Source organism: Schistocerca gregaria, chromosome 7 (assembly GCF_023897955.1).
Source record: "Schistocerca gregaria isolate iqSchGreg1 chromosome 7, iqSchGreg1.2, whole genome shotgun sequence".
Taxonomy (NCBI): domain Eukaryota; kingdom Metazoa; phylum Arthropoda; class Insecta; order Orthoptera; family Acrididae; genus Schistocerca; species Schistocerca gregaria.
Genome location: NC_064926.1, coordinates 457,063,110 through 457,079,065, shown reverse-complemented (window position 1 = coordinate 457,079,065; position 15,956 = coordinate 457,063,110). Strand labels below are relative to the sequence as shown.

General features: G+C 39.2%; 1 protein-coding gene and 1 long non-coding RNA gene across 2 annotated transcripts; both read left to right on the top strand.

Moving 5' to 3' along the window:
• Positions 1-8,057: 8,057 nt before the first annotated feature.
• On the top strand, positions 8,058-8,903 carry LOC126281366 (uncharacterized). Its single transcript, XR_007551257.1, has 3 exons — positions 8,058-8,205; positions 8,360-8,469; positions 8,647-8,903. It is a non-coding gene; the product is annotated as an uncharacterized LOC126281366 (long non-coding RNA).
• A 1,622-nt stretch (positions 8,904-10,525) lies between these two features.
• On the top strand, positions 10,526-14,933 carry LOC126281365 (uncharacterized). Its single transcript, XM_049980279.1, has 3 exons — positions 10,526-10,812; positions 11,408-13,012; positions 13,127-14,933. The coding sequence occupies exons 1-2, from the start codon at positions 10,692-10,694 to the stop codon at positions 12,307-12,309; spliced, it is 1,023 nt and encodes a 340-aa protein (XP_049836236.1). The 5' UTR covers positions 10,526-10,691; the 3' UTR covers positions 12,310-13,012; positions 13,127-14,933.
• Positions 14,934-15,956: the final 1,023 nt, after the last annotated feature.

Below are 15,956 nucleotides of genomic sequence, written 5' to 3'. Positions count from 1 at the left end.
GGACTCGCCCGTCCCACGTCACCGGCGTGCGCACAGACGAGGGAAACACAGTCACTTATGAGCGAGCGGTTTAACGTAACGGTGTCACTATGTTTTTGAAACAGGAACAACGGAGTTGGATCAAGACTGAATATGCCAGAGGTCGTGCAGCGCGACAGTGTCATCAAGGTCTTCAAGAGGTGTGCGGGGAATCGGCATTGCCGTACAGAACAGTGGCGCGACATGCGCGGGCGTCTACAGCGCAAGTTGTGGCTGTTCTGTTGGGTCGATGGGACTGGGAAGTACTGCACAATCCATCATACTCCCCGGACTTACGTCCTTGTGACTTTGATTTGATTCAGAAGATGAGGGAACCACTTCGTGGCATTCGCATTCGCTTCAGAACTGTTCCACAGATTGGACAGGCAGTGGACTGCTCCATTCGCACCATCAACAGAACAGGCTCTGCCTTCCACATCGCTGGCAACGGGTTCTACACAACGCCGGTGGCTACTTTGAACGACAATAGCAGGTGCAAACATGTAAATCTTTAGTATCGGTTGTGAATAAATAGTTGCAAGTATTTAAGTTCCATCCCTCGTATATTGTTGTGCCAGTTGGAGGGAGCTCCAAACTGTTGGAAAATGCCATCACAGCCATTTCTGCATCATCTGAAGATAGCTCAAGCCAGCCACTGTGTTTTCTAAAAAAAAAAAAAAGAAAAAAAAGGGGGGCATACTCTTTAATAATGTCCTAAGGGTTCTGGAGTCTCCACATGTGCACATTATATCGATTTACTTCACCATAAAATGTAATGTTCCTTCGTCACTGTAAATTAACCGTGGCAAAAATTTCTCATCTGCCAAGTCCTTTAGCAAAGCATTGCTGATATCATTTCGTTTCCTTTTATCAACAACCCGACAATTTCCACTAATTGTAATCTCTATGGTTCCATTAGAACTACTGACGGCCTTGGGAGAGCCAGTCCTGGCAAAACTCTTCCATCTGGTGAGCAAGATGTATGAGACAGGTGAAATACCCTCAGAATTCAAGAAGAATATAATAATTCCAATCCCAAAGAAAGCAAGTGTTGACAGATGTGAAAATTATCGATCTATCAGTTTAATAAGTCACAGCTGCAAAATACTAACGCGAATTATTTACAGACGAATGGAAAAACTAGTAGAAGCCGACCTCGGGGAAGATCAGTTTGGATTCCGTAGAAATGTAGGAGCACGTGAGGCAATAATGACCCTACGACGTATCTTAGGAGCTAGATTAAGGAAAGGCAAACCTACATTTCTAGCATTTGTAGACTTAAAGAAAGCTTTTGACAATGTTGACTGGAATACTCTCTTTCAAATTCTAAAGGAGGCAGGGGTAAAATACAGTGAGCGAAAGGCTATTTACAATTTGTACAGAAACCAGATAGCAGTAATAAGAGTCGAGGGACATGAAAGGAAAGCAGTGGTTGGGAAGGGAGTGAGACAGGGTTGTAGTCTCTCCCCTATGTTATTCAATCTGTATTTTGAGCAAACAGTGAAGGAAACAAAAGAATAATTCGGAGTAGGTATTGAAATCCATGGAGAAGAAATAAAAACTTTGAGGTTAGCAGATGACATCGTAATTCTGTCAGAGACAGCAAAGGAGTTGGAAGAGCATTTGAACGGAATGGATAGTGTCTTGAAAGGAGGATATAAGATGAACATCAACAAAAGCAAAACGAGGATAATGGAATGTAGTCGAATTAAGTCGGGTGATGCTGAGGGAATTAGATTAGGAAATGAGACATTTAAAGTAGTAAAGGAGTTTTGCTATTTGGGGAGCAAAATAACTGATGATGGTCGAAGTAGAGAGGATATAAAATGTAGACTGGCAATGGCAAGGAAGGCGTTTCTGAAGAAGAGAAATTTGTTAACATCGAGTATAGATTTAAGTGTCAAGAAGTCATTTCTTAAAAAGTATTTGTATGGAGTGTAGCCATGTATGGAAGTGAAATATGGACGATAAATAGTTTGGACAAGAAGAGAATAGAAGCTTTCGAAATTTGGTACTACAGAAGAATGATGAAGATTAGATGGGTAGATCACATAACTAATGAGGAAGTATTGAATAGGATTGGGGAGAAGAGAAGTCTGTGGCACAACTTGACCAGAAGAAGGAATCGGTTGGTAGGACATGTTCTGAGGTATCAAGGGATCACCAATTTAGTATTGGAGGGCAGTGTGGAGGGTAAAAATTGTAGAGGGAGACCAAGAGATGAATACACTAAGCAGATTCAGAAGGATGTAGGTTGCAGTAGGTACTGGGAGATGAAGAAGCTTGCACAGGATAGAGTAGCATGGAGAGCTGCATCAAACCAGTCTCAGGACTGAAGACCACAACAGCAACATGGTTTATAGGCCAAACGATACCTCAACTTTCACCAGACAATCGTATGAGGTACTGCCAGTTCAGTATTTGCATGGTAAGTAGAATTTAATGTACTCCACTCTTATGTTTGCTGAATTCTTTCCACTCTGTCAACAGAAGTGCAGAGTCGACCTAGACCCTGTCTTTGTGCAAGCATCCAGTCTCTTCAAATTGCTAATACCAATGACGAACGTTTTTGGGCGCAATGCCAAAATGCTGATGAAAACTACGCTGGACCGAAATTGCTGACTCACTCTTTGCAAATTGCAGCAAACAAAACGCATTCCTACTTCTGACTAACTGCAAATTGAGAAGACGCATTGACTGGCATCTGATGGCGATTTTCTGAAGCTCTGGGCCACGTCCACTCAAACAACACACATTTCCTTGAAGGCACATCCCATGTTTCGTAATTATTCCCATCCAAAACTAGGTCATTCTCTTTTAAATGGTCTGCACATTAACGACACTTTAAAGTAGCTCTGTATCAGTCGAATAATAACACTTGCAAGATGAACATAATAAATTGCACATCTTATCTCACCTCCTCCTCAAGGCAAGTGGAAAGTAAATATTAGTAGTGGTAGTATATGACCATACATGTGTATCTAACACATTTCTTCATTTCCTGCAGGACAGGGAAAGCAATCACGACAGCCATCAGATTTTAGAATTATGTTATATAGTACAACATGAAGTTTAAACATCAGTGATAGCAAATTTTTTAGTGTAGGGATGACCTCGGTCTATGGGTTCTACCTAGTGCTGGCTTTAGAAAATCCTCGACACAGTGACACCAAAGTCGAAATATCTACGTATAAATGACTAGATTTGGCTATCAGGAACTTTAGTGGAAACTACCCCCACGTTTAATGGCATTGGTCAAGCTTCCTTAATGATACTAGGTGACTATACAACTGGCTCAGAAGAGTTCCCATGCATGATTACAATTTATAACGAAAAGTAGTTCATCTGTTTGTAGAAGTAGACATTTAAAAGCTTAATGTATGTCAGTTACACAATTCAGCATACTACAGACTGGCAGCGAAGCTTACAGTCATACATGTACAGATTCTACGAGAAAATGTGGACCAATCTAAGTTGGAGAAATCATCGCACAACAGTATGTTGCATGTCGTGCATCAGTACATAGGAATATGTATGAACCAATCATGCCTGATGTGGGAACCCTACTACAAGTCTATTTAAGCATGTATATTTATCCTTGCATATGTAAGAATTTATAAAGGAATAAAAGTGTAAGAGCGATATGTGTTTTCTTTCTCTATAAAATCCATAGTATGCTAGTGTGAACCTGTAGTCATCACCGTGGCTGAGTGGATGAAACATCCTTGTCACAAGGACTTCGCAGTAACTCACTGGTCCTGCAATGACGCTGATACCAAAAAGATGAAAAATGGATCACTGCTTCATGATAACGTATGTGCTTTGATCGTTGAGCCTTCTGACTGTGTGAAGACTAATATTGTTCAACCAATGTTAACACATCCTATGGGGGTCTGCTTGGAGCATGTACATATATTTTCAAAAACATTATTTCATCCAAGTATCAACTGTTGCAGGAGATTCTACATGCCACTGATAGTGTACCACATTAAGCTTTCACGATAGTGTACCACATTAAGCTTTCAGCGAAAGCAGCGATGTTCCATCACCTGGAACAGTAAAGCCAAACAGTGTATTCATATTTGACGAAGTTGCAGATGAAAATCAGGATGACATCTGGAAAAATACGTGCTCTGGCCATCACATGAAAGTTGATACAGACAAAACGTCCAGGAGTTTCTGTTTAAAAGATTCTGTTCCAGCAGGTAGCTACGTCAGTACATTGTTTGCTATGGATAAGTTTGCAATGATGTCATGTACTAATTCCGAGAGTTTGATGCTTGGGTAAAGCATCCATCTTCATCTCAATACAAAGTCGGAAGTCTTAATACCTCTACTGAAAATATCACTGCAACTCTTAAACGTAATACAACAGAAATTCAGACATTGGGACGTCCTCAAAACGGTAACTGTAAACGTCCACAAAATTGAAAAAACATTAGAGGATATAAAAAATACCTTGTTTAAATGTTGAGGAAAGAAATGCATAGGAAGAAAGCATTACAACTATTCTAATGTTAATCAATATATAAAGTGCAGAGATTGAAAAGACTGAATGAGTTTTTTTATAAATGAAAAAAAAATTTCCATGCATTAACATGTACAGAAGTTGTGCACTATCTTGAAGTTAGTTTAGTACGCAGTAGCACCTCAAAAAAATGCAGTCTTCAAGGCACGTAAGGCTATTCGTCGTAATTTACGACTGTTACAATTAGGACAGTTGGAGTGAGGTCATTTTCTCTCAGTGACGTTTAGCCAGTAACTGGAAGTCTTTAACTGCCTCACACAAGAATGAAGGCGGAAGAGGAGGAGAAAAAGAGGGATATACTACTACCAATTACATTAGCCATCATATAGCTAGTAAAATAGATAGATCATTAGGAGTTACCATGTATTAACTTTGTTTGTTGGAAAAGCATCCTATATGCTTAACAGGGCATTTAATACATGTTGCAGAGAAGGAGTTTGAATGAACGCCTGGTTTAGTGGGTCTGATATTCTTAAAAATTTCGAATCCTAGAACGTATTTCCTAAAAGAAATACGAGCATATGCTGAAATATTACATATAACTAATTCACACAGGCTAAACAACACTGAAGACGGAAATGAAATATTTGAATATTATTTGACCTACATTAGAAACTGTACATAGCGAAGGTAAAGGCATCGATATCCAGCAGAAGAGAATGAGCAGTAGATCTCTGCATTAAAAATGCTATTGTGGCCCTAAAAAAATCACAGAATGGTTATTGCTGTCAATAGCATGGCCCAGTACAGGGAATACTGCTCACATGAATGAAATCATACCAGTCATTTAAGGGCTTCGAGAGAGAAGTATTACTGAGTAATTGTGGAGAACTCCACGAAACAGTGCGCAATACATTCACATACAGGCGTGTTATTACACTGAAGCGCCAAAGAAACTGGTGTAGCCATGCGCATTCAAATACAGAGATATCTAAACAGGTAGAATATGGTGTTCCGGTCGGCAACGCCTATATAAGGCAAACGTCTGGCGCAATTGTTGATCTGTTACTGATCTGTTACTCTTGCTATAATGGCAGGTTATCAAATTTAAGTCAGTTTGAAAGTGTTGTTGTAGTTTGCGCACGAGCGTTGCGACACAGCATCTGTGAGGTAGCGATGAAGTGGGAATTTTCCCTAAGGACCATTCCACGAGTGTACCGTGAATATCAGGAAGATGGTAAAACATCAAATCTCTGACATCACTGCGTCCGGAAAAGGATCCTGCAAGGACGGGACCAAAGACGACTGAAGAGAACAATTCAACGTGACAGAAACGCAACCCTACCGCATATTGCTGCAGATTTCAATGCAGGGCCTTCAACAAGTGTCAGCATGCGAACCTTTCAACGAAACATTATCGGTATGGGCTTTCGGGACCGAAGGCCCCCACTCGTGTACCCTGTATGACTGCATGACACAAAGCTTTATGCCTCGCCTGGCCCCTTCAACAAAGACATTGGACTGTTAATGACTGGAAACGTGTTGTCTGGTCGGACGACTCTCGTTTCAAATTGCATCTAGCAGTTGGGTGTGTATGGGTATGGATACAACCTCATGAATCAATGGACCCTGCACGTCGGCAGGGGACTGTTCAAGCTGTTGGAAGCTCTGTAATAGTGTAGGGCGTGTGCAGTGTGAGTGATATGGGGCCCCCGGACATTTCTAGATACGACCCTGACAGGTGACTCGTACGTAAGCATCTTGCCTGATCTTTTGCATCCATTGTGCATTCCGACGAGCTTCGGCAATTCCAGCAGGACAATGCGACACTCCAGAGGCACTCTTCTGAGTTTAAACACTTCAGCTGCCCACCAAACTCCTCAGACATGAACATTATTGAGCATATCTGGGGTATCTTGCAACGTGCTCTTCTGAAGAGATCTTCATCCCCTCGTATTCTTACAGATTTATGGGCGGCCCTGCAGGATTCATGGTGTCAATTCCCTCTAGTACTCCTTCAGACATTAGTCAGTCCATGCCACGTCGTGATGTGGCACTTCTGCGTGCTCGCGGGGGCCCTGCACTATATTAGGCAGGTGTACCAGTTGCGTTTTAACCGTCTGTAGCGCCAGATTCTTTGATTTCGTTATTTCAAAAAATATGAAATACGATAAAAAGCAATTTCGCGCTTATGGCACAGAATCTTGACAATAAAACAGAAGTCTGAATAAAACAGAATTTTGAGAAAGTAATAAAAGAACCATCTGAACAAATAGAGAGCCACATTTCACCGCGACTCAAAAGGACAGTCAGAACAAATCACCTCAAATTTCACAGCAAGTAGTACTGACATATATGCATTACAATAAGCATACGCTGAATAACGCAACTGTTGGGTGACGTAGACATAATGAAAATAGAGCCGACAAGTATGGAAACTTTAACACAGCATCTTACAAAGCGGTTCCGAACTTTAGCTATGAAACATGAAAACAAAATCAAAGAAAGTTTTGAAAGACAGCATCAGGAACTGGCAAATAATGTTTCTACATGGTTGAAGTCACAAGAAAAGCATATAAATGAACTACGTGTGGCAGCACAAAATGTAGCTCATGAAACAGTATGTGAGTGTAGTACCCCTAGTAATCGTGTGACACGTGAACTGGAACAAGTCAAAACACAAGTCAGCTACTTACTGTAAGAAATAGCCGCCATAAGAAACATTTAATACGAACCAACAATAGACCATGTAGGTAATGCACCCTGAAACGAAAGAGGAAGGGTGGAAGCAGGAACAATTAGCCCATGCACAGTCAATTCATTTGATCAGGTGGGGTGGACCAAATTTATCTTCAATATTACTTGAAGAAAATCAAGTAGAACAAGGGCAATTCCAGGTATTCTTATTTGAAAAGCACCCACCCCATCCATTCGTATTTACAAGAAGCTTGAGAGGTGTCTTACCACAAAAGTGGAATGACCAACAGAAAAGAAAGTTTGTCTTGGTATATGTACACAGTCCGGGAGCACTTTGGGCAACGGGCGCAGCCGAGAAATGCACAACATGCTGAATCTGAAAAGGCTTTCCTAAATCACTACTGGCCCACATCGAATCAGGAAAGAATACGGAAACAAGTCTATGATTTGGAGCCCTGCAGTCCAAAACATGGCAACATCAATAAATAGTTTGAGTGCTATTTAAATAAAACTCGGTACTGGGACGACCAATGGCAAATAAAGGTGTGCTTACGTTGTTAAAGCCCAAATTGCCAGTGCACATTAACGAGAAACTCATAAACGTATACGACGTTAATGTGGAACAATTCATGTCAGTACTGGGTTTGTTAGATACACGAAGAAGCGAAGGACAGCCTGGCAGCAGTGGTGGTGGCGCACTAGCGGCATCTAGTAACAGCAACGGTAAAAACGGTCGTAGCGGGCGGTGACGCAGCAGTAGTGATGGGCTAAACTGCGATCTTCCGATATCAGTGATTTCTGTGAATGCTATTTTTCAGTATCTGTTATTCTTAACTGTGATTTGTCGCAGTTAAGGAACCTATGTCGTGTATCCCTCCGCCACTGCTGTATCTGATACTTCCGCGATTTCTGCTACTTTTGCGATTTCTGTGACTCCTGCGTTTTCTGCGACTTAGCACCGTATGAAAAAGTTACATCTGTCGACACAGAAAACTGCATCTCAACAAACCTGTCATTAGCAAGTATGCTTTAAGTTCGTTCTTTCGTTGGCTTTAATTGTGTGTTAAAGAAACAACTGTGAAAATATTAATAATGTAATTAATATGTAAGTAGGCATACAGTACTGTAAGAGTTCGTGTTTAGAAAATGAATTCTAATATATTATTATGTTCACAGGTACCCGAACTACATTTCAGTCACTCAGTAAAGTGATAACTCAAAATATCATTGTCAACAGCTCTGCAGAAATTGCCACTGCTCTTTAGACAGTTTTCGACAGACGAGAGGTTAGTTTCTAAGTGTTTCGATGGAGTTAATTACTTTAGTGAGATCGTTCTTGCAAATGTGAAATATACCCCATTGAGTGGCTTTCATTACAGCAAATATTAGCAGTCTACTCTGTCAATTATATTGCTTGTAATTAGTGACAGTAAAGTTGTTTAATAATCCTTGTGATGTTGCAGACACAGTTCTGACTGTAATTACTGGTTGCTGTACATATCTATCCACATTAAGGCTGTTGAGAGAGACTTGTGAAGATTGAAGACAGCTCTTAGAGGATTTGCAGCTTAAAAGTGACATAATTGTGAAATAAGTGTGCAGATGAGTAATTAAAGTGTGTTTTGTTGAAGTTGTGCGATTTTAAAGGAATAATAAATTTCAAATACAGTGAGTCAATAATGAAAATCTCATTTTCCACATGCTAAGCCGTTCTATACCCGTAATTTTCCGCCACTTATTTATTGGTAAACACTTGTTGGAGAGTGACATGCCGCCCCGCCCCCCTCTCTCCACAATCTTGGTGTGACACTGACCTGTAACATATCCCGAAGTCTACAATATGCATTTTGAGGCTGTTAATACGAAAGTGGGAAGTACAGATCTTCCAGTTAAATAAGGAATAGCTTAAGTGCATTACATGGAAGTAACACAGGAAAAGCTTACTTATGTAGGTGGTAGTAGTGTCGGCAAAAAGTAGCCATGTAGAACACCAGGTGTAAAACTTTTCTTCCGAGTCTTGAACTGTGTTGGAACAAAAGTGAGGCTTTCATATGACTCAATAATACTGTTTTCATTTCACTACACTTATACAGATGTCTGAGGTCTGCTGTGTTAGCATAGCAAAGTCCTGTAGGCATGTGGAGTATTAACCAAAACTCTCATATTGGAAGCAGAATCCAACACATTTGTTACGTTACTTGATATTTTCAGGAGAAAAAGGCAATGTTACTTCTTATTAATATAATACATTCAGAGTCACAGCTGTGTTTGACCAACCATAACTGATGTGAATGTGCATGTTGTCATATAATATGAAGGGATTATTTCAATAGTGGTACAAGTCCACTACCTCCACTTTTCTGTTTATAATGCTTCTGAAATAATGATCCAAACAAACATAAATAAAGGTTCATCTCTAGCAAGAAGCCAATGCTTGAATATTTCTGGTATCTCAACTGCGGATTTTTCAGCGCTCATTTAACTTTACGACTTTGTATCTCAAAATGAATAAAAATGGACTTGTACTACTATTGAAATAAGCCCTTCTTATGCACACACATCACATCGATCTCGTGAGGCACAAGGCTCTCATAACGAAGTACGTACGTCGGTCAACAGATGGCACTAGGAAAAGAATGTTAACTGCGCTAGTTGGTAGTTGCGATTTGTCACAGAAATCGCAGTTTGACTCGGTACCGAACAAGGAGGTATATAAACTACACGAGGCATTATACGTAGCTATTTCAACTGGCACCGATATCTCATTGGTCGGCGGTAAGAGCCAATGAGACGTAGCTGCTTGTGGATAGATCTTTGAACGCTTCGTATGATTTTCGCGGGACCCATCTTGGTGTGTGTGTGCTTTTCTTAATTCGTCGTCGGAGGTACACTATGGATAATGTTGAACGGATTCGTGGTGTGGCAGGCTTGTGTGACGTGTGTGGAACAAATTTTAATACAAGAAAAAGCTTGTACCGACATATGAGGGTGAAGCATCGCAAGAATATTTATGTACAGCCTAGGAAAGAAGTATGTAATATTTGCGACAAGTTGGTAATAGACGTAAACAAACACATGGAGAGACACAATTTCGCGTCTGGAAAGGTAGGAGGCAAGTTGGTTACCTCTCTGTCACCATATCAATGCTGTGTGAATCTTAATGTAACACAACTGCAAGCAGATGGCTGGTTCATAGTCAAGCATGCTATATTGGCGAAAATGTTATGGAGATATCACCAGTGTGATATCGGGGATGCGGCCTTTCCTCTACATTTTTAAAGTAGTTTCATGAAGCACAAATAACTTATTTTAGATATTTAAATAATGCAGGCCCTAGTTTCTCACTGCGGCTTCACCGTGTTGTGCCACATCCTTGAAGATTATTCTTCATAATTGGCAGTATGAAACATGATGGATGAATAAGTGCATTAATTGTGCTTACACGTTCTTTTTCCGTTGCAGTACGCTATTAAGATATTAAGCAAAAACCTGTTTTTTTGTTATTTAGATGACATGTACCGAGTGCAATACATTTAGATGCTCTCGGAGGCAAGAACTGATACAGTATTTGGAGTGTGTTCACCAACAGAAAATGGAGTGCAAAGAAATGACATTTAGTTCTGTGGAAGGTGAGGAAACAAAAGTACAGTTTATTATTTGTATTTGCCAGATAACTGATGATGTACATTGTTTGTATATGTAGGACTTTCCAGTGAGTTAATGATATGATTTACTAATTATTAGTGTTCATGTTGGGTATCATTTATGTAAATATAGGTAAGAAAGTATCATAGGGTAATCAATGATTGGCAATATATCTTCAGTGTACAACTTAAACAACTCTATAAACTGTTGGACTTATTAAGTTGTTAATCTGGATTTGCCCCAGCATACTACATGTTTCTAAATCTTGGTGGTGGTGACAGGCTGATCTATAGTGTAGCCCTAGGCTTAGTTTGGAATGTTGGCATAAAGCAGTCTGATATTGATTGTATGTATATACCACAACCAGTTTGTTTCTTATGATACATGAGTAGGAGAGACTGTCTCCATTACCATTATTTCTCAGGCACTCTGGTCATAATAATTATTAGAGAGCTGCTAATATGTTTTGACACTTACTCAGTGTTATCTTGTGTATTTCAACTAAATTATTTCCTCAGAATAACACACAAATGCTGTATTTAAGTTTCTATTTCTTATGCATTGTAATTTTATTTTCAGAGTTCTTTCTGTGGAAGGAACAGATGGAAGTTGAAGAGAAGGTTTCCTTCATAATACCAAGGGGAAAACAGAAATGTGATTATTTTGTTTACCACCGTTCTGGATATGCTGACAAAACAGCTTCAGGCAGAAGGTTAAGGGAACCTTCAATCAAAATTGGTGGCACCTGCCCTGCCTGTTTGGTAGTAAAAAATGTGTCCTCTAACATGGTTAATGTCAAGTTCTACAGGACACATACAGGACACAGTCTCTCTGTGGGTAGCCTACATCTTACCACAGCTGACAGGGCAATGGTTGCTGAATTAATTGCACAAGGTGTTCCTGATACTACAATTTTGAAGAAAGTGAGAGAGAGCATTCAAGTTGGACTCTTCAGAAGAGTTCATCTTTTAAGCAAACAAGATATTAGAAATATTAGGAAAGAATACAAGCTGGACGATAGTAGTGCACACCAAGATGACACAACCAGTGTTGATCTGTGGGTGAGACAACAAGAGCGCCTAGGGAAAGATTCCCTGGTGATTTATTACAAAGCCCAAGGCACTGAGGATAATGGAAACAAATTATCAGAAAGTGACTTTATGATAGTCCTTATGACTGAGTATCAGCAGAAAATGGCAAAAAAATTCTGTGCAGAAAAAGTTTTGATAGACAGCACACATGGCACTAATAGGTATAAATTTTATCTGACAACACTGTTGACCGTGGATGAATTTGGTGCTGGATGTCCAGTTTCTTATTGCCTCAGTACACATACTGACACAAGGTCCATGCAAGTTTTCTTTGAGCAGATTAAAAAATGTATTGGACACATCAAAACAAAGGCAAGAACACAGTTTCTTCAGAGAATGTTTGATCCACTGCTTGCTGAAAATAACTATAGCATTAACATACGTGTTTGATTTTTATTTTTATAGGTATTCATGTCTGATGACTGTGACAGCTACTACAGTGCCTGGAGTGTAGTTATGGGCCATAGTGAACATAGGTTGTTATGTACCTGGCACATTGATCGGGCATGGAGACGGAATATATGTGCAAAAGTAAATGGGAATGCAATGCTGAAGAGTACTGTATACAAAGCTCTGAAAACTTTGCACTTACAGACAGATAGAGAGAAATTCTCAGAGCTGCTGGATGGCTTTCTTACTTGGTGTGCAGAGGAGGAAGGAACTGAGGAGTTTGGCAAGTACTTTAAAGATAGATATTCATGGAGGGCACATATGTGGGCATACAGCTACAGAACTGGACTTGGCCTTAATACAAATATGTTCTTAGAAGCAAACCATAAAACTCTCAAATACTCATACTTACTGAAAGAAAATAAATAACAGAGTAGATAAATGTATCCAGGCTCTATTGCACAGAACGAGGGACTCACTTTTTCAAAGATTAATAAGGCTTTGTAAGGGGACAGAGAGAACCACACGCAGTGCTGAAATAAGTAAGAGTCACAGAAGAGGTTGTGGTATTAATAAGGAACTGATACACTGCGTTGAAGATGGCACATGGCATGTATACACCGTTCCTGGTCGGCCCCCATATACTGTCACCTATACAGAGAACTCTTGCAGTGCATGCCCATTGTCCTGTACTGTGTGCAAGGTATGTACACTTATTTTCAACAGTTAAATTCCTAGGTGTAACAACCATTTGTGCCCATTTAAGAGATGTTAATCCACATGTGTGTATAATGAATTATTTTGTATTTCTTTTCAGATCTGTGTGCACAGTTGTGTGTGTTCTTGCACAGACAATTTGATCAAGGGTAACCTCTGTGAACACATTCATGCAGTGGAAATGAGCAAAGGAACTGTAAAGCTCCCTATGCAAGACAGGTTCTGCAGAGAGTCATCTGTGCAGGAGTTAACACAAATAGTTACGCAGCAGACTGCAGCTGCTTACAGCACTGTTGACTACCGAGCTGCTTTGGAAGACAGGCTGACTATTGTGCAACAATTAGCAAGAAGTGCTAACAGCAAAACTGCTGATTCTCTCCTTGCGTCATTTGATAAATTAATTAAAGAAATGAGGGCAGGCATTGCATCGCAAAAAGAACTCGTTGGTCGACATTTTCCAGTAACTTCAGCTCCACCAAATGAGACATGCAGGATTCAGAGACAGTTCCAATCAGTAAGGAGGACATGTGAAAAGAAGGAACATTCATTTGCAACACCATGCTGTGCCGAAATTGAGACCATTGTACAAGACCTCTTGGGAAGTGGAAACAGTAGCTGAGACCATGTATATGCAAAACACAAGTAGGGAAATCATCCAATAGCTCTGAGAATTTTTCTTCTTGTGCTTGTAAGTGTAGGGTTTTCAGCACATGCCATTTATGTTTTGCACATGTCCTCTGTCTGCAATTCTGGCCAGCATGCGAGACACACAACCTGTGGTCAGTATAACCCACAACTACACTCTCCTCACATTGTAGTAGCTGTCACAATCAGCAAACTGTATTGATACAAGCTTTGTTGATGAGACTGTCGTCTTGTGTTTGGTGTTTCTAGTAAACTTTTGTACGTGATCTAAGAAAAACCTGCATAGGCCACGCTTAGTGTGTGTAGTGAGGCAGTAAATAACAAGGGATCTTGCACCAGATTCACCCATAGTCAACAGTGGTGTTACACAGCACACTTGCACTAATAGGTGTAATTTCTTAAGATTGTATTATTAGAATACCATATGCAATTAACTTGGGAACTGCATAAAAGCCGGAACCAAGTCAACATTAGTATGGTTCATTGCAAATGGTATTGGTACCTGTCATCTAATTTTTCCACAAGATCTGGCCCATGCCTCTTCCATAGCTGCTAGTTAACAGGACTTTCCTCCTATGTTCTACTATTTTTATTTATTTATTTTTGAAACGGTTTCCTGGTGAAAGTCTGTTGATATCTCCTCTGTCCAGATTTAATTGTAAGGATTTCTGTTAATTATGTAATTTTATTATGAAATATAAAAAAAGTTTCTTAACTGATCATTGTTGTTGTATTGGGATTAGCTGACAGTAAAACTTTTGTTTTTCATAATGAGTTACAGAGAAAGAATGATGTTGTATAGCATCTCATAAGATAAATCACTAAGTAATCCTGTCACATAAGTAGAATAGTGTTTAACTTAAGGAATGTAAATGTCACCTAGAAGCGTTGTCATATTCTTTCTTTCCAGTTGAGATTCTTTCTCTTGTTGTATGTACAAAGATAAATTACCCACTATTTCCAAATGTTACATGTCTTTTTGCTGAATTGTACATATGTCCTTGTCTTTTTGTATATGTCTGTTCAAGGTTTTTCCTTTTGCTGTTATCTGTCTATAATAATGTGGGTTCATGTACAACATGATGGTTGTCATATATTTATTCTTTTTGATTTTTGGGAATGGCTGGTGTAATGTTTCCCTCTGTTTCTTAAGAAATGTTTTCTTATGTTTATGAATGATTTCAAGCATTTTTGTTGCTTCTGTATGTAAAGGAAATGTGTCCTGAAGAGACTTAATAATCAAATAAAATATTTTTTATACCATTTAATGTGTTTTATTGATCCTTGGATGATAAGATTCGTGATAGCAGCATAGTTGCAGATCGGTGATGTGAACCAAGTAGACTATATCCTCAATGTTGGTATGGACTATCTTTGGTGCCAGTTAGTGAATTCTTTCAGAATTTAATTTAATGCAGGTGCTAAGTGTTCAACTTATACTCCTGTGTCAATGTTTTTCATTCAACTGCCACATGAAACACAACATGGAAGCATGGAAGATACTGTTAAAAACTGAGCAACTGAAATGTAACAGAGTTTTGTTAAGTTATGGCGGTGGTTTACAGCTATTCAGAACTTTCTGAACAACATTTCTTGCACACAGCAGTATCGATTTGGGTCACTACAGACCACCTTCAAGATTATGTACATCTGATGATGTTATTCAGAATGTATTCAAATGCAACTGTAATATTCACTGACAGGAAATGGAATCAGTTGTAATTAGTTATACATGGAGATTAATTGGACATTACACTTGCTTTTGAATACATTCTGAATAACATGATGTATATCTCATGTGTTATAACCTAAACAAAATTGGTTGTAATGAATAAACTGATATAGCTGTGGGCAAGAAATGTTGTTTCCAATGTAATGTAATAGTTAATGTCTGTCACAAACCCAGGCTAATGATACTGCAATTGTAAATGTCAAATGCATGTAGTAATAAAAATTTGATTTAGTTACATGGTTGAATTCTTGGGGTGGTGGTCCATAGTAATTTGCTGACACTGCAATTCTACTACAGAATGTTCAGAACAACGTCGGGAAGGTAATTTTTTCCCGCAGAGCGTTTGATAAATCTTGTCTTAATTCTTGTTATCTTCCTTATTATTGAAAGCAAAATTTATTGTATCTTGAAAATAACTACAATTATAAAGGTCTGCAATGTTTGAGGCATAAATGACAATGAAAGTTAACAACATAGGTTGAATCATCATATTGTAAGAGTAGTTCACCAAAGTAGAGAATACATTAGCTCGAAAAATGTCTTGATCATTACG

Bases quoted from the DNA above. Each gene is read 5' to 3' on its own strand.
- LOC126281365 (XM_049980279.1), top strand. From the start codon at position 10,692: ATGACATGTACCGAGTGCAATACATTTAGATGCTCTCGGAGGCAAGAA. The intron at 10,813-11,407 runs GTGAGGAAACAA...TTTTATTTTCAG, and splicing joins GACATTTAGTTCTGTGGAAG to AGTTCTTTCTGTGGAAGGAA.